At 41.0% G+C, this 19,001-nt stretch overlaps 2 protein-coding genes across 4 annotated transcripts; one reads left to right on the plus strand and one right to left on the minus strand.

The window, feature by feature from the left end:
- Positions 1 to 5,275: 5,275 nt before the first annotated feature.
- LOC124000307 (galectin-2-like) lies at positions 5,276 to 13,263 on the minus strand. Its single transcript, XM_046306582.1, has 6 exons — positions 13,060 to 13,263; positions 12,749 to 12,846; positions 6,926 to 7,025; positions 6,439 to 6,518; positions 5,815 to 5,986; positions 5,276 to 5,549 (listed from the first exon to the last, which is right to left on the minus strand). Exons 3-6 carry the CDS (start codon positions 6,938 to 6,940, stop codon positions 5,403 to 5,405), a joined length of 414 nt encoding a protein of 137 aa, XP_046162538.1. The 5' UTR covers positions 6,941 to 7,025; positions 12,749 to 12,846; positions 13,060 to 13,263; the 3' UTR covers positions 5,276 to 5,402.
- Positions 8,350 to 18,022, plus strand: LOC124000306 (PRKCA-binding protein-like). 3 transcript variants are annotated; one of them, XM_046306579.1, is made up of 13 exons: positions 8,350 to 8,533; positions 9,217 to 9,286; positions 12,438 to 12,549; positions 12,771 to 12,899; positions 13,904 to 13,970; positions 14,594 to 14,683; positions 15,207 to 15,260; positions 15,353 to 15,415; positions 15,617 to 15,750; positions 15,943 to 16,035; positions 16,163 to 16,213; positions 16,344 to 16,488; positions 17,047 to 18,022. In XM_046306579.1, the coding sequence occupies exons 2-13, from the start codon at positions 9,246 to 9,248 to the stop codon at positions 17,304 to 17,306; spliced, it is 1,239 nt and encodes a 412-aa protein (XP_046162535.1). In that variant the 5' UTR covers positions 8,350 to 8,533; positions 9,217 to 9,245; the 3' UTR covers positions 17,307 to 18,022. The 3 variants fall into 3 exon arrangements, with proteins under 3 accessions (XP_046162535.1, XP_046162536.1, XP_046162537.1); XM_046306580.1 differs by having other exon boundaries at positions 9,221 to 9,286; XM_046306581.1 differs by lacking the exon at positions 8,350 to 8,533 and adding an exon at positions 8,814 to 8,956.
- The last annotated feature ends 979 nt before the right edge of the window (positions 18,023 to 19,001 follow it).

The raw sequence follows: 19,001 nt of genomic DNA on the forward strand, positions 1-19,001 counted from the left end.
GCTGTTACTACGTTAATGCCCGCTACAATAGTGGCTGTTACTGCGTCAATGCCCGCTACAATAGCATGCTCTGGAGGTTTTGTAACATTCTTGTGTAATTTCGACAAAGTATAGAAAGTAACAATTTTAGGGTGATGAATAGCCCAAAAGTCGTGTTATATTTTTGGTGAAACCTTGGGTTTGAAGTAAATGTAATCTGATCACTACCTTTTAATTTACACAGTAACTATAACAAAATACTTGTAGAAATGTTTGTACTCAAATGATGTAATCCAAATATGTATTTTGATACTCCCATGATAATGATTCATCCACTACAACTATTTCTATAGTTGGAACCTGAGGCCCTTGACATCACAGACAAAGATGAAGAAAAGACAGACATCACAACAATTTCTTCTAATTTCCCACAAAGCAGTAAGACAGGCGGGAGCGTTTTAGGCAACCATCATTTAATACTCACAGTATATCTTTGATTTAGAGATACTTCTCCAAATTGCTCTTATTATTATGCACTATATTTTTGTGACACACCTGATAATTGCATTGATTGGTGACATTGATTCTGTTGGCTCTATTCTCAGCTGGTGCCAAGGCGGTTATTGTCAAACAGTTAGTTAGTTAATTAGTCATTTTGGCTTGTAAAAACTGTCTCTCTGGCATTTTCCACCTTTTGCACCAGGGTTGGCAATTTACCTGTCTAACATCAGCTCGTTTGCGCAGGGATGGGAGGGGTGGCAGGTGGGGACATTTGAGAACCACTCAAATCACCTCTTTTCCCAAACGCAGATGATTACAGCATGGATTTTGTCAGCGGTGGCCATGGTGCAATGCCCATGTATATATATATTTTTTGTACATCTTAATCACCAAAGCTTTATTAAACCATGTTTGTGAGCAGCAAAACAGTGAGCGGACATTCCCTTTTTATCTATGTATTGGACATTATTTGATCCAGTTCCTGTTATTATTTTGGATGTGCGTAAAACCCCCTCCATGGACATGTGTCCATATGCCCACCATGGGTCGAGAGATGCGATGATGCCGGTGACCCTAGTATTTAGAAACGTTTAAGTTATTTTCCTATAATAATAATAACAATTTCTTGCTTTACGTTTCATGTCATTCAAAATCAGGCCATCAATAGGCTATCCTACTACAACAAAGTCTGGTTCATCTGCGTCTGTGCATATTTTAATGGCCATGCATTAGTCAAGCAACCGATCAATAAAAGGTTTTAAAATTGGTTTTAAAATGGTCTACTCATCAGAGTGCCAGAGGTTTTTGCCCGCATGCTTTTGTATAATTCACACACTGTACCTGCGCCGTTACACTCAAAAGCCACTGAATTGGTGGAACTTTTGATTTCTCCTAATTTTAACATTGTCATAAGAAGCACATGTTCAACTTAATAAAAAAACGAGTTTTTCCATCTCAAGAAGTGACAGGGTGAATGAAAGCTTGTTGTGTGTAACAGGGAGTGGCAATTGAATGCAAGCTTAATATATATATATATATATATTTTTAGTTAACTATTCTAACCTGTCTATCAATGGGTAAAGGGTTGACGTGTTATGCTCGACCTGCTCAGTTTGACTACAAAACACCAGAAAATTACCAAAAAGAATAGAGCCAGTTCAACTGGTTTTACACTATGATTTTCAATGTCTCTTTTGAAAGAAATTATATTGAAAAAGGAATAATTTCATAATTTTAATATGAGAACAGGGACGTAAATGAATCACTAATCACATGAAATAAATCATTAAATTCCCGAAATGACTTTGTCAAAGCTACAAAATAACTAGGGCTTTACAATGATGGTGAACACTTTGAGACATGTTGGGGTTAAGTGGATTCAAATATTCCTAGAAGTCACAGAGCGTGCACGGAGGGACATGTCAAAATGCAGAATTTTGGCACATTAGCAAATCTTTATTAATATTCCAAATAATCTGATTAATATTCCAAAAAATCTGATTTCTTGCATTCTCCATGTGGTCTATATGAATAATATAAATAATATAATATAAACGGCTTATAAAAGGCAATATTAGTGTACAATTTCTACCTAAAATATCAAAGGGTTATGGCACTTTTTGTAGAATGACCCACCTGCATACTTCATTTCGCGTGTTCAAATATCCATCCCCATTTTCAAAGAACGCGTCTGGTCCGATTACCAAAGCCACGCTCCTTCAAATGTATTTAAATGTTTCAGTCCTATAACGCCATATCAACGGCAAAATGATCTTGCCTATTGAGAACCTGCCTCGCATATGAAATATTTCTGGAGAAGTGCGACTGTGATGTGTAAAGACATGTATACCTACATGTTGAAGCCAACTAGAACAATGTGGATTGCAAATAATATTTTTAGCTAAACTGGATGCATTTTATTGTTGCTATTATTCGTTACTGTATGCTATTTAATAATTGTATCAATCCAGAATATTGCGTTCCTTTCAGACGAATAGGAGTTGATTATAATGCAAAGACGTTAATAATCTACATAATTTGCGTTTCCTGTACAAGTTAGGTTAAACCGCTTTCAAGAAGACTTGGCAATTTGGACCAACATCTCTTAGTAGTTAGAGCTTTTGTTTTAAAGCACTGCAACTATTTCTACAATTGGAACCTGCTCTCTGTCTGGTCTTGGTCAGTACCCATGCTGCAGCATTCTATATGTTTTACAGTACAGAGACCTTTAAACCGGTGTAATGTGTGCTCTCTGTCTGGTCTTGGTCAGTACCCGTGCTGCAGCATTCTGTATGTTTTACAGTAAGAGATCTTTAAACCGTGTGCTCTCTGTCTGGTCTTGGTCAGTACCCCTGCTGCAGCTAGATTCTCTCTCTGTGCTTTGGCTCCAACAATAAGTACCTTGGTCTTTAACTGAAGGAAGTTATGAGCCAACCAAGTATTTAAATCACTAATAATTTATCCATGGAGCTAAAATCCTCTGTTGACACAGAAATGTAAAGTTGTGTATCGTCTGTGTAGCAGTGAAAATCAATGCTGTGCTTTCTGATAACACTGCCAAGGCGTAACATATATAAACTGAACAGTACCGGACCCAAACCCGAAACTTGTGGAACGCCACGTGATATGTATTTTCTCTGAGTTATGTTCACCAAAGGTCACAAAACTCTCGACCGGTTAAATAGGTATAAAACCAATTTAGAACCGGAGAGGCCAACCCACCTCTCCAGTCTGTCCAGAAGGACATCATGGTCAACATCGTCAAATGCAGCACTTAAATCTAAGAGTACAAGGACAGAGAGCTGTTTGGCATCTGTGTTGGCTCTAAAATAATTTACTACTTTAACTAAGGCTGTCTCTGTGCTGGTCACAATAAGCACATTGGATTTTTATTTTTATTTTTAAATACAGTTGGAACTTTTGCTGTTTGAACACCAATTTCTCCAGAATTCTGCTTAAGAATGGAAGGTTGGAGATTGGCCAAAAATTGCTAAAAGCTGAAGTATCTAGATGATCTTTCTTCAGAAGGGCTTTCACCATAGCAGTTTAGTGCATACCAATATCCCGTTATTATTCTGGATACTTAAGTATTCTGTTTTTGAGTTAAGGCATATGAACATCATATCCCGTTTCCAATAACCCAAAAAGCTTGTATCCCGTTTATGAGAAACCTGGATAAAATGCCTGGGATATGATCATCTTAGACGGAATACTGTGGCATGTAAACATCTTATCCCATTTACTGTTATTTTTCACAGTCTGTGCAGGCTCAGGTTCACATTACATGGGTGTTGTGTGATGTTTTCATCTGATTGTCAAACAAATCACTTCAAAAAAGTAGGTTTGATCCACCATACTCAATTCATAATAATTTATTTTGCTGATACTCATTCTGCACTGTATTGCCTACTGGCTATTTTCACCCTTAATTTAGACAAGTTTCAATGACAATTACATGCAAGAAATACCAACTCATGTCAAAGAAAGCATAAAGGAATTTGAATCTGAGATAAGAAAATATGCATTCAAAAAGGAATTTACGATTGATCTTTCACTTCATGTGTATGAGCTTGCAGGAAGTAAGTTAGCAGATTCCCATAACAAATTCAGAAGCAACAATGATGCCCTTACCTGGAGCAGAAGAGAACACAATACAACAGAAATTCCAAGCAACACTGCAAAGGTTCCTCATCTGCAGCTGTGATTGGTGAGTGAATTTGCAACACACTGAAAGAATCTATTGTACAGGCGGTTTATGACCAGACGGCCATTGACTTGGCTGGAGAAACGCAATTAAGCCACCCACCATTCAGTGGAAACAGGCCTAACACAGAGAAACACATCCTGACATCACTGGCAGAGGAGAACTTTGACAAGTTCATGACCTACATTCACAACCCAAGGAAACACTGAGAAATTTATGAGAGAGAATGTAGAGAAATATATGCTCACAGAAATGTCCAAAGTCCTTGCCTTGATTGAAGGGAACATAACAGCTAAAGAGCAGCGTGTGAGCCAACAGTGCATACAGCAACAAAGACTGTCAAAAACAGAAATGGAGACAACAACATGTGGCTTAGAGAGCTTTCCAGGGCTCTAAAAGAGAGCTTTCCAGGGCTCTAAAAGATTATCTGAAATGAGCAGAAAATCATTTCAGGGATTTCTGTGACATAACTGACTTTGACTTCCTCGAAGAAGAGGTAAGGGAAGGTCTTGCCAACAGAATCATGGAGATCAACAGAAGCCTCAGCAACGTGTCACTCCTGGGCATGAAGCAGTTCAGGGAGAGGCCAGATGAGATTCTGATCAAACCCTTTTGTGATTGCTGCTGGGTACGGTGTCCCTTCTGTAAAGCCATCTGCACAAACACCAAGTGGCATCCAAACCAAAGGATCACAATTTCCCTTTTCATCGCCCTAAACTAAATCAATGGATGCCACTTCAAGGACACAGGAGAATTTTGGATAGATTTTTGTACAACTTCAGTAACAAGTAATGGCCGGTTTTACTCATCCCATGAATCAAAAATTAAATATATTTTGAAAGAAAACTGAAAAAAATAGCCCAGGATTTGCTGATTGGAGCATCACACCAGACCTCTCTGAACTTCCATACTGGAAGTGGTTTGTTTGGCGATTTCAAGAAGATCTGGAAAGGTATTATGACCTAAAATTCCAGGGCAAATAGTTCCATAACCTCATCTTCATATTACCCGTTTAGTGTACGTGAGATTGTGAATATCATTGCAACAAATATACCATACTATGGGGAAAAAAGATACAGTGATAGACTGTGGTCAACCCAGATACATATTTAATATGCCAAACAGTTCACTAATACATATATTAGAACAATGATTTGTTGAGTGTCATTGCTCCTGTCCTAACCCATTGATCTAACTAAATCACCCCTCATATTGGGGTCTAGTAGATTTTGAAAGAAGTAAGTTTGAGGTCTCCTTTGATACGAATGTAGGTAATGACGTGTAGGCCTTCACGATTGGGGAACTGGATCTCCTGTCCATCAGGCATCTCCACTTCAAACATGTCGCCCGTCAGCTTCAGCACAATCTTGAGAGGGAGAAACCCCATTTGTTTATATCATTAGTGTTGTAGCACATTCACCCTTACACCCACATGGCCAATTGCAACGAACATGCTGGACTAAGCATTAGCGCTAGTTTCCTTAAAACGACACTAGCGGGAGATTACATGGACATAGGCCCTAATTGTTTTTGTTATATTGAACACCTGAAACATTATGCCCAAGATTCTCAATTTTTATAGTCAGGACCAAACCCCCCTCCCTCCATATTTTCAACCTCCATTTTCACACCTTGAATGTAGAACCCCTTTGGAGTGGATTGTGGATCTCTCTCTTCTCATCACCCCAGCAGCCGGCAATCTTTGAGTTGCACACGAGCACAGTACCATCAGTGTCATCATTGAAGCGTGGGTTAAAGTGCAGTGCCAGGTCATCTTCATCACAGCCCAGGTCGATCTGGAACCTGGATATCGGAAAAAGGAAATCCAGAAACCCCAATACACATCTGTCTAACATGAATTGATTTCACACATACAGTATACCAAAACAAAACCCTTCTCTGGTCCGTCCTCTCCTCTTTCGAGCAATAATTTGTGAAACTGGTAGTTTTATTTGTATTTTTATGCATAAGATTAATGTATGGGTCCCTCTGTGCGATATAAACACAAAAAACAGTTAAATGCAGCTCCCAAGTGGTGCAGACACTGCATCTCAGTGCAAGAGGCGTCACTGCAGTACCTGGTTCGAACCAGGCTGCATCAAATTCGGCTGTGATTGGGAGTTTCACAGGGAAACTCCCAATTGGCCCAGCATCGTCCGGGTTTGGCCGGGGTAGGCAGTCATTGTAAACAAGAATTTGTTCTTAAATGACTTGCCTAGTTAAATAAAATGAAAAATGAAAATGTTTAAATGTACCTCTCAGCCTCATCCATAATCCTCCCCTGTACTTTGAACTGGTCTCCAGCTCTCAGCTCCACATGCTTCAGCTCAAGTTCCTATGAAGAACAATATAATTAAATGGAGTGCTTTTGAACATAAGGTAAATGTGATTTTGTATTTTAATATGACATTTTGGGTTATAAAATATTTAATGACTGACTTTTAATAATCATTGGAATCACAATGTACAGTGCATGCATATATTTATTTTTCAATAATGACCATGTTGTCAAAACATAATCAAGACTCAAGGGCCTGACCTTTTAAATTAATTCACTCAGCAACACATATCTGAGTGCAGTAAGCATGTAGGCCACTATGGCTGCGTTTACACAGGCAGCCCAATTCTGATCTTTTCCCACAAAAGATAAGATTTGGGCTGCCTGTATAAAACACAGCCTCTTCAGTAAGCAACTATGTGGAATAAAAGTATCAGCCATGCATGAAAGTTAATGAGACTTACCATTGGCATTGCCATGTTGTCACTGGTGGCGAAAGGGGCCCTGAATGTTGTTTGACTTGCAAGACGGACGGACTGGGATCAGACAAGATAGCCTTATTTACTGAGATACAGAGAGTAAAATGTTAGTTGGAAGTTTGAACTATCCTTTTATGTGCCCAACCCTCCTCGCACAGGTCACTCACTGATTAGCATGATAATGAGGCATGATTAATGATGATTCAATAAATAAATAAAAATGATTATCTCACTCACACCTCAATACTAGGTTATTAGAAGAAGCTTGGTGGCAGACTGACAGTGAAGATAGTTGCCTACTAAACTGATGCTTTTACTCACATGGAAAAGCTTGATCTTTGATCAAAGTCAATCTGATCAGTAATCAACTGTGTAGTGCTGCACTGTATATTATTATCTGGGTGGTTTGAGCCATGAATGCTAATTGGTTGACAGCCTCTAGTGGTGCTGTAATGACAGTGTTTAAAGTAAATGACTGTCCAGTGAAAAATCTCACTTTTAAAAGCTCATGCTGTGTTAACTCATACCCAAATAATGTTATCAACTCATATTTTACTCATATTTTGTGGCCAAAGCATACATTTCAGAAGAAAACACACACTTGTTGTATCTCAAACAGACCGTTAAAAAAAAATGCATGCTATTTCCTCATATAACACGATGTCACGTTTTTGTCCCAGACGGCTAATTGGCTCATTGGCTGAGCTGGCTATTAAGTCGTTTACTTGTCATTAATATTTTTAATGACTGGTATACGCCCACAGCATTCTGTTCTTTCAAACACAGAAAAGCGGCTTTTAAACATAATTTTAAAAAGGAAATAACTATTACAACTAATATTGTAATTAATTATATAATTTAATAGAAATCTGGAACCACTGGACAGTTAAAGTGCATGATCTGCCCTTAACAAATACAACAGTGAATAGATTTTATGAATCAACAGTATATTCAGATATATGTGCTGTGAAAGTGTGACTACGTCCCCCTATCCTATCAACCTTTTAGTCTTTGAATGGTCTTCCAAGTGCAAAAAAAACACAAAAACGCTATTAAAAAACTTTTAGAAAAGGCATCAGGTAGAATAAGTAGATGAATCCACAAATACAATTTTATACATCTCTTAAATTACAGCGTGTTCATGAATTTTATGATATAATATTGAAATCCAGTCCAAAACAGTATGGTCCTTGCTATCTGGAATTCTTGGGACCTCCCTACCCCATTGAAGTAGAAACGTTAAATGGTTAAGGTAAGGGTTAAGGTTAGGTAAGGATTATGGTTAGGGTAGGGGTTAAGGTAAGGGCGGGACGTCCCAAGTGTTCAGGATAGCGCTGTTTTGCATGTTACTATTTAATAAATAAACATATCTTTGGGGAAATAGGAAAAGGGAATCAGTGACTGTTTCCGCTAAATTCCCGGAAGTGACGAGGACAAGTAAACAGAATCTTATTTTTGACAGATGAATAACCCGTGAAGTGGTCCGAAGAAATACAAAATAATCTAAAATAAAATGTACATTTAAAGAAACATTCCCCAGGGGCATGAGATAAACGTTTGTGTTAAGATAACGCGCGTCATCAACTGTCGGAGGTAAATAGCTGGCAAGTGGCCACCTTTCTTTTTTATCATGCTCATTTGCAATATACATACTGCTGACAGCTGCCAACATAGGGTAGCCTAGCTAGCATGTAGGCTAACCAGTATTTAGGGAAGTGGCTAGCTACGGTGCAGCGGTCCAAGGCACTGCATCGCTGTGCTAGAAGCGTCACTACAGACCCTGGTTCGATTCCAGGCTGTATCACAACCGGCCGTGATTGGGAGTCCAATAGGGTGGCGCGCAATGGGCCCAGCGTCGTTAGGGTTTGGCTGGGGTAGGCCGTCAGTGTAAATAAGAACTTGTTCTTAACTTACTTGCCTGGTTAAATAAAAGCCTAGCTAGGTTTGAACCAGGACCTACAAACTGTGCTTGTGGAGACGACGATCTCGTCATATTCGTCGTCTACTAAAGCCCAGGTACTGGTTGGTTCAAGCTAGGCTCAGCTATTTACTGTTGGCTTCATCATTAACTGACAAGCTAATTCCAATTTCTTGCCAGCAAATAAAGGAAAGCTTTCTAGTTATATTTGTTGCCCACATATTCTGTTACACTTACTGTGTCAGCATTGGCAACCTTAACCCGTGATAGAATTTTGTGTGACATAACTAGTTAACTTATTTTTTTAAATGTCTTTATAGACTAAGATTAATCAATGCCATTCTTGTTTTCCTCTTAGCCAGATTATACAGGATAAACAGTCCTGGAATGTTCACAGACATGGACTATGAGTTGGAGGAGGACAAACTGTAAGTAAATATGATTTGCATCCTTTTCAAAAAGTGAAAACAGGTTTTAAAAAATGTTTTGTGTGTGTGTGTGTGTGTGTGTATGTATGTGAAACTGCTAGCTTTGTTAGCGGTGTGCGCTAAATAGCGTTTCAATCGGTTACGTCACTTGCTCTAAGACCTTGAAGTAGTAGTTCCCCTTGTTCTGCAAGGGCCGCGGCTTTTGTGGAGCGATGGGTAACGATGCTTCGAGGGTGACTGTTGTCAATGTGTGCAGAGGGTCCCTGGTTGGCGCCCGGGTATGGGCGAGGGGACGGACGTAAAGTTATTCTGTTACATATGTATGTATGTATACTGCACTGCTCAAAAAAATTAAGGGAACACTTAAACAACACAATGTAACTCCAAGTCAATCACACTTCTGTGAAATCAAACTGTCCACTCAGGAAGCAACACTGATTGACAATAAATTTAACATGCTGTTGTGCAAATCGAATAGACAACAGGTGGAAATTATAGGCATTAAGCCTAGACACCCCCAATAAAGGAGTGGTTCTGCAGGTGGTAACCAGGCCACTTTTTAGTTCCTATGCTTCCTGGCTGATGTTTTGGTCACTTTTGAATGCTGGCGGTGCTTTCACTCTAGTGGTAGCATGAGACGGAGTCTACAACCCACACAAGTGGCTCAGGTAGTGCAGCTCATCCAGGATGGCACATCAATGCGAGCTGTGGCAAGAAGGTTTGCTGTGTCTGTCAGCGTAGTGTCCAGAGCATGGAGGCGCTACCAGGAGACAGGCCAGTACATCAGGAGACGTGGAGGAGCAGGACCGCTACCTCCGCCTTTGTGCAAGGAGGAGCAGGAGGAGCACTGCCAGAGCCCTGCAAAATGACCTCCAACAGGCCACAAATGTGCATGTGTCTGCTCAAAAGGTCAGAAACAGACTCCATGAGGGTAGTATGAGGGCCCGATGTCCACAGGTGGGGTTGTGCTTACAGCCCAACACCATGCAGGACGTTTGGCATTTGCCAGAGAACACAAAGATTGGCAAATTCGCCACTGGCGCCCTGTGCTCTTCACAGATGAAAGCAGGGTCACACTGAGGACGTGACAGTCTGGAGACGCCGTGGAGAACGTTCTGCTGCCTGCAACATCCTCCAGCATGACCGGTTTGGCGGTGGGTCAGTCATGGTGTGGGGTGGAATTTCTTTGGGGGGGCGCACAGCCCTCCATGTGCTCGCCAGAGGTAGCCTGACTGCCATTAGGTACCATTTGCTGGTGCGGTTGGCCCTGGGTTCCTCCTAATGCAAGACGATGCTAGACCTCATGTGGCTGGAGTGTGGCAGCAGTTCCTGCAAGAGGAAGGCATTGATGCTATGGACTGGCCCGCCCGTTCTCCAGACCTGAATCCAATTGAGCACATCTGGGACATAATGTCTCGCTCCATCCACCAACGCCACGTTGCACCACAGACTGTACAGGAGTTGGCGGATGCTTTAGTCCAGGTCTGGTAGGAGATCCCTCAGGAGACCATCCGCCACCTCATCAGGAGCATGCCCAGGCGTTGTAGGGAGGTCATACAGGCACGAGGAGTCCACACACACTACTGAGCCTCATTTTGACTTGTTTTAAGGACATTACGTCAAAGTTGGATTAGCCTGTAGTGTGGTTTTTGTGTGACTCCGAATCCAGACCTCCATGGGTTGATAAATTTGATTTCCATTGATAATTTCTGCGTGAGTTTGTTGTCAGCACATCCAAGAAAAAAGTATTTAATAAGAATATTTCTTTCATTCAGATCTAGGATGTGTTATTTTAGTGTTCCCTTTAATTTTTTGAGCAGTGTGTGTGTGTGTGTGTGTGTGTTTGGAAAGGCATACACTTGTCTATATAAGGTCCCACAGTTGACAGTGCATGGCTGAGCAAAAACCAAGCCATGAGGTTGAAGGAATTGTCTGTAGTGCTTTGAGACAGGATCTTGTCAAGACAGAGATCTGGGGAAGGGTACCAAAAAATGTCTGCAGCATTGAAGGTCCACAACAACAGTTGTCCCCATAATTCTTATATGGAAGAAGTTTGGAACCACCAAGACTCCTCCTAGAGCTGGCCGCCAGGCCAAACTGACCAAGAACCCGACGGTCACGCTGACAGAGCTCCAGAGTTCCTCTGTGGAGATGGTTGTCCTTAGGGAAAGGTTTTCCCATCTCTGCAGCACTCCACCAATCAGGCATTTATGCTAGAGTGGCTCGACCGAAGCCATTCCTCCAGTAAAAGGCACAAAACAGTCCACTTGGAGTTTGCCAAAAGGCACCTAAAGGAATCTGATCATGAGAAACAAGATTCTCTAGTCTGATGACACCAAAATTGAACTCTTTGGCCTGAATGCCTAGAATCACATCTGGGGGGAACCAGGCACCGCTCATCACCTGGCCAATACCATCCCTACGGTGAAGCATGGTGGTGGCAGCATCATGGTTTGGGGATGTTTTTCAGTAGCAGGGACTCAGAGACTAGTCAGGATCAAGGGAAAGATGAACGGCACAAAGTACAGAGGGATCATTGATGAAAACCTGCTCCAGAGGGCTCAGAACCTCAGACTCAGGCCAAGGTTCACCTTGACAATAATGACCCAAACCACACAGCCAAGACAATGCAGGAGTGGCTTCGGGACAAGTCTCTGAATGTCCTTGAGTGGCCCAGCCAGAGCCCGGACTTGAACCTGATCAAACATCTCTTGAGAGACCTGAAAATATTGGGAGAAACTCCCAAATACAGGTGTGCCAAACTTGTAGCATCATACCCAAGAAGACTTGAGGCTGTAATCGGTGCCAAAGATGCTTCATCAAAGTACTGAGTAAAGGGTCTGAATACTTATGTAAATGTTATATTTCCGGGGGGGGGGGGTATTATACATTTGCCAAAATTTCTAATAACCTGTTTTTGTTTTGCCATTATGGGGTTATTGTGTGTAGATTGATGAAGGAAATAAAACATTTAAAATCCATTTTAGAATAAGGCTGTAACGTACCAAAATGTGGAAAAAGTGAAGGGGTCTGAATACTTTCCAAATGCACTGTACATCTAATTGGCTTTGACAGCGCTTGCTTTCCCAAATCATATTGTAGAAACTAGACAGACAATGTATTAACAAGATCTCCAATTATTCTTCAACAGGGGGATCCCTACAGTCCCTGGGACTATATCCCTGAAGAAGGATGCTCAGAACCTGATAGGGATCAGCATCGGGGGTGGGGCGCAGTACTGTCCCTGTCTCTACATTGTACAGGTATTATGTAACTATACTGTACCTCAGTCCATTAGAGCGGTTGTTTGGTTCAGTAGCTATGTAACCAGAGTGTTAACTAAATCAGGAACATTAGATTATAGATGCATAAACCATTATCTTGAACTTTCTTAAAGCAGTTTGTTTTAAGGCTCTGTGCTCTTATGGCTTGGTTTTTGTCATTATTGGATATATTCTTTACCTGTAACTGGGATCTCTGTCAGGTCTTTGACAACACCCCTGCTGCTCTGGAGGGGACTCTGGCGGCTGGCGATGAGATCACAGGAGTGAACGGAAAACCTGTGAAGGGCAAGACAAAGGTGGAGGTGGCAAAGATGATTCAGGCTGTCCAGGTACAATAAGAGGGCTTGGAATCAGCTTTTCAATCTATTTTTGTTTGATACTGCAAAAGACTACAAACCAGTTAGTGTATTTCCTATAGTTATTTTTTTGTTCGCCACACAACCCAAACCTTGTACCAACACTGACAAAACTAACAAGACTAACACTTACCAGTAGATAAAAATAGAAAGTCCAAAGCCACAGTATTTAATTTCTGGATTCTGTGTTTTTTATCAGTAAATGACCAGTCAGTCTGAAAAGGACTGTGGTCACTATTCGATGTTCAATAATAGGGACACCTCAGATCGCTCAGCAGAGCTAGTGAGAACAGGATAATAGCCAGGAGTTTGGACCCTCATGTCACCAGTGTGGAGTGGCAATGTTGTTTTTAAATCCATTGTGACAACACAGGAAGCTATGCGAGTTCAATGACTACCCCACCATGGTCTGTGCTCAGGATTAGAGAGATGGGGAGAGACGCTCCACTGTCTGTATAAAGGATTAGTATGTGCCATTGTAGCCCTTAGGCTTCGCTGACTCTTTCATTTTTTTTGCATACTATGCCTACTGAGTTGAAATTGTCACAGTAGTATTTATTGATATTACTTGCAAACGTTGTGCAGTTTTATCAGAGAATCTGTCATTCTAATGTTTTTACACTTGCAGAAGCACCTTTGTTTGGCTTAGACTGCTATATTGTGCAGTCTTGTCCTTCATGGTTTTCAGTTGATATTATTTCCAGACACACTTTGTACACATGGATTGTTTGGCAATACCTTGTTAACTATAACCTGCCTGTAACACGAATCCCCAGACTAACCAGGGGAGAAAGCCAATGTTGGGTAGATCTAGCAATACTGTATTGCCTGGGGAACTCCATAGGCTATATATTTTAGTTTGAGTAATAGGATCCCTGGGCGAAGTGTCTGTGGATTTGCATCATGGTTTTTATTATACTGAGGTGGTGTTTGAGTGACTGTCTTATCTCTTCCATTCATTCCTCTTTTCTTTGCAGGGAGAAGCAACGATCCACTACAACAAGCTGCAGGCTGACCCCAAACAGGGGAAGTCGCTGGACATAGGTAACAGTTGCACAATACATCTCTAAAATATACAGGTATTGACAAAATAAAGGAAACACCAACATAGTGTCTTAATAGGACGTTGGGCCGTAACAAGCCAATAGAGCAGAATTCTCTTTGGAATAGATTCTACAAGTGTCTGGAACTCTACTGGAGGGATGCGACACCATTCTTCCACAAGAAATTCCATAATTTGATGTTTTGTTGTTGTTGATGGTGGTGGAAAAGGCTGTCTCAGGCGCCGCTCCAGAATCTGCTCTGGGGTTGAGATCGGGTGACTGGCAGGGCCGTGGCATATCATGAAATATCAACAAATTGAGCAGTCCTTTTCACTGAAGCTCTTGTCAAACTTGAGAGTTCACTAAGTCACTAAGATCTTTTCTAGCCATGGTAGCAAAAATATTGGGCTTTTTTTTAAATACATGACCCTGCATATGACGGGATATTAATTCCACAACTGTGTGGAAGCACCTGCTTTCAATATACAGTACATTGTATCCCTCATTTACTCAAGTGTTTCCTTTATTTTGGCAGTTTCCTATATATGGGTAGAGTACCATTCTTACTCACCAGAAAGACAGATGCTACCATCATAGTATGTTTCTACATCTGGTGTGTTTTAGTGCTGAAGAAGGTGAAGCACCGCCTGGTGGAGAACATGAGCTCTGGTACAGCAGACGCTCTGGGGCTCAGCAGAGCCATACTCTGCAATGGTGAGACTGGGACAAAACACGCTGTCCATCCTTCTGGCCATGTTAAACAGTTCTATTATTTCTGACTTTACTTTCCTCATTGCATACACTTGAAGCCAATTACAGTCAATTGAAGCCAATTTAGTTGACATCACCCCTACGATACTGGCCCTGTCCAAATAACTGTACTAGGGTACCACATACTTAAACTATAAACTAATTTCGTCATTTGATCTCGTAGAATTCACTTGCCTTTTCTGACTCGCGTGCTTGACAAAAGCTGATAATCAGATAAATTGATGCGCAGTACAAAGATGAACGAATGGTGGGATTCAACGCAATCACGTATTAGATGACTCATTCGGAGTACTATTTAAAATATATCAACTTTTTTCAGATACTATCTAGTATGCTAGTATGGGTATTCGGACACGGCCACTGCATAAGCTCTGTGCAATCTCATGATGACTGATATCATCTGGACCGGAGAGGGGCACTACGCTACTACTGTAAGTGTCCTCATACTAGGCCCTTTTGTTTTCAGATGGTCTGGTGAAGAGGCTGGAGGAGTTGGAGAAAACAGCAGAGCTGTACAAAGGTATTTTTTAAATGATTAATGTTATTATGTGTGACATTCTCCATACGTTCTCCCTTCTTCATGCACCACTGTCCTTGTTTGTCTCTTTACAGGCCTGATGGAGCACACGAAAAGACTGCTCAGAGCCTTCTTTGAACTCTCTCAGACACACAGAGGTGAGTTGCCACGCCTTGAAACTACACAAACATTATGTTAAACTACAGATCTAGACACAATATAACCATGTACTATGATCATACTCAAGCTCCCTCGCACTGAAAGCGAACAGGTTTGTATTTACAGTAATGTGTTGCATGCCATGAGACTGGATGGTGTTTGATTGTTCCACACTCTCCCTCTGCCTGGACGACCCTCAGCGTTTGGGGATGTGTTCTCTGTGATCGGGGTACGGGAGCCTCAGGCTGCAGCCAGTGAGGCCTTTGTGAAGTTTGCTGAGGCTCATCGCAACATGGAGAAGTACGGTATCCAGCTGCTAAAGACCATCAAGCCTGTGAGTAGTAGAAGAAATGAACAAACAGTCAAATCAATACACAAACCATTAACAGGATTCATATGCCAACACCCCAACAAGCTTGCATTCACTCCTGCATATACCTAGATTAGATCACTTCCATCCCCACACATCCATATATATATTGGGAATCAATGAATCATGTTCCTCTCTCTGTATCCTGTTTTGTAGATGCTCCATGACCTGAACACCTACCTTCATAAGGCTATACCAGACACCAAGCTCACCATCCGCAAATACCTGGATGTCAAATTTGAGTACTTGGTGAGAGCAGACCCCTTATTCAAAAGGTCAACATTGATCAACTAAAAACTGGGCCTAAACTGTACCGAAGCGTTTATTTCTAATGTGTTAGTCATTGGCTTAAAGGTTCATCCATTTTGTGTTCCAGTCTTACTGTCTGAAAGTGAAGGAGATGGATGATGAAGAGTACAGCTGCATTGTGAGTACCTTACCTTACTTCCTATGCCTGTAGTCCACACAGAAACATTGATATATCAATGAGTAACAAAGTGGATCTCTGTAGCGTGTTTGTGATTTAGTTTTTCTTATATACCTGTGTGCTTCCTTAGGCGATGGGAGAGCCCATGTATCGCGTCGGCACCGGGAACTACGAGTACCGGCTTGTGCTGCGGTGTCGACAGGAGGCCCGTGCTCGGTTTGCCAAGATGAGAAAGGATGTGCTGGAGAAGATTGAGCTACTGGACCAGAAACATGGTTTGTTCTCTCTCTGTTTGTCTACCTAGGAGAATCATCCTCTCCATTAACGCTCTGTCCAGCTACCTGTAATAAGTGGACAGAGTATCTCTCCAAACAGTCTCTCTCCATTTGCCCATTACTAATGGATATAAAAGCCTTTCCACAGGGCAAAAACTGGGTATAGCAACGTTGTTTCCACGTGGAAAACTGATTGGATTTGCAAAATCATCAATGCAAGGGAATTAAAATAAAATAAAAATTCCCAACTTTATAATAATTATTTTAGATTCTTGGATTCAAGTTAGTTGAAACCTCAATCAAATGTAAATCAAAACTAGATGTTAAACTGACATCTGTGCCCAGTGTGGGTAAATTTGATTTAATGTATGATCAGTCCCTCTCTCCCAGATTCACGATATACTAATGTATGAGGCTGAGCGTTTCTCGGCACAGATGGCCTACTAATTGTAAACAACTCTTTCTTTGACCTCTGCACTGCTAGGAAATACCAGATCTGTCTAAAGTATGGTATAAAGGTAGGGTGCGTGTTAACATCTTTCTCCCTTCCTGCTTCAGTCCAGGACATCGTGTTCCAGCTGCAGCGTTTTGTGTCAGGCATGTCGCGCTACTACGACGAGTGCTATGCCGTGCTGAAGGATGCTGACGTTTTCCCCATCGAGGTGGACCTCTCCCGCACAATGATCAACTACGGCAGCCAGTCACGCTCCTTCACAGAAGAAGAGGAAGAGGAGGGGGGGGGAGGAAGTGAAGAACAGGATGTGGGTGCTGGCAAGCAGGCTGAGAACGGTGCTGAAAAACTGATTGATGATTATTGAGAGTTAATATGATTGTTTTCTGGAGCAAAATTCCACCTACGTCTATCAACTGCCACTCTGCATTTATTTAGCAATGATTAGTTAAATATGTGGAAATGGTCAGCAAAGTCATCACAATGGAAAATACTACTGTAAATTGCTGCTATTCAGCTGTACTGGAACTAACTATTGCAACCTACTGTAACCAATACCATTTCCACAACTGACAGCCATCACTGTAACTAACTTTTTGGGGCTTGAATTGATTCAACAGGTTTTTTCTGGCTCAGTTTATTCTGCAAGTTTATTTCTAGTTCCTACCAAACACGCATATCAGATTGGTGGATGATATTTCTCACCCCCCCCCCCCCCCTTAAAATATTTAGATGCACTATTGTAAAGTGGTTGTTCCACTGGATGTCATAAGGTGAATGCACCAATTTGTAAGTCGCTCTGGATAAGAGCGTCTGCTAAATGACTTAAATGTAAATGTAAAATATTTCCTTAAAAAAAATGTTATATCGTTGCTAAATGAGTGCAGCATAGTATGTTACAGAATGATTGGGCAAAGTGTATTTTTATCTACAGGTTTTAGGAGGTGCTGATGCTTCAGTTTAGGAGTGTATATATGTTTGGGGTGCCTTCAGTCTCATTTGAATCATATGTGAACAGACGCGTCTATTCTCAACAAGTGGCCAGTCCTGTCTTGATGAGATGACAGTGGTTAAATGCTGTTCCCAATAAAATGATGAAGTCATTTGGGGCGAACACATGACTAAAAGTCATCATTAACCTGGCTACAGACCAAAATAGGACTCATTTTCCATTGACACAAGCCCTGATGTTACAAGTTTAACAGTCCCACTCAATATTTTGCATTGTATCTGCACTAAACCACATGAAATTTTAATGGGGTAGCTAAACATAGTGAGGTACAAATCACTTGTAAAGGATGAGTGTGCAAGGGCAAGGTTCAGCCCAAACCACATTTTAAACTAGATGAAGGAACCTTGGTCAAATTAAATGTTATAATTCCAGTGTGTTTTTTGTTATTGTTAAGGATGTCTCTCCCTCGCTGCTGCACCCGATGCTAGATTCTCAGCCCCACTACAGTTTAATAATCATAAAACAAGTGCAGTAGAGGGCTGTGTTCTTTCAAATTGGAATGTATTTAATCAAAGGGACCTTTGTTGTCTTTATGTTTTGATTTGTCAACTACTGAACTGTATTGATTTTGTGATGAAGCTTTAATCTGGTTACATTGCTACTCTCGCTCAGTTCCACAAACAAAGTGAACCTTGAACATTATACCAATTTGATATTGTGTAAATTTTTCATTTGCTCTATGCTTCATATATTATTCAAATACAGTATGTATTCATTGTGAAAACCATGGGCTCATAAAGGATTTACAATATTAAGAATATATCAGAATTTACATTGCTGGAGCTTCCAGCATGTCTTATTTTATGAAGATATTGAATATTTTTTATTTCTTATGGGTGTTTTAATCTTGTGTTGAGCTCTTCTGTCTTTGTTTATGTTACATGTTGTGTGGCAGAAGGATACATTCATTATTCTGATTCAATTAAAGTTTCTGCAAAAAAAGACTTGGTAACCATTCTGTGTGTAAAGATAAAAGATATAACTGGATTGTTTGGATCACATGTTTACATGTGACCTTCTTCGCACGCTTTGAGGATAACACAGAGCCCC

Source organism: Oncorhynchus gorbuscha, linkage group LG16, assembly GCF_021184085.1.
Source record: "Oncorhynchus gorbuscha isolate QuinsamMale2020 ecotype Even-year linkage group LG16, OgorEven_v1.0, whole genome shotgun sequence".
NCBI lineage: Eukaryota > Metazoa > Chordata > Actinopteri > Salmoniformes > Salmonidae > Oncorhynchus > Oncorhynchus gorbuscha.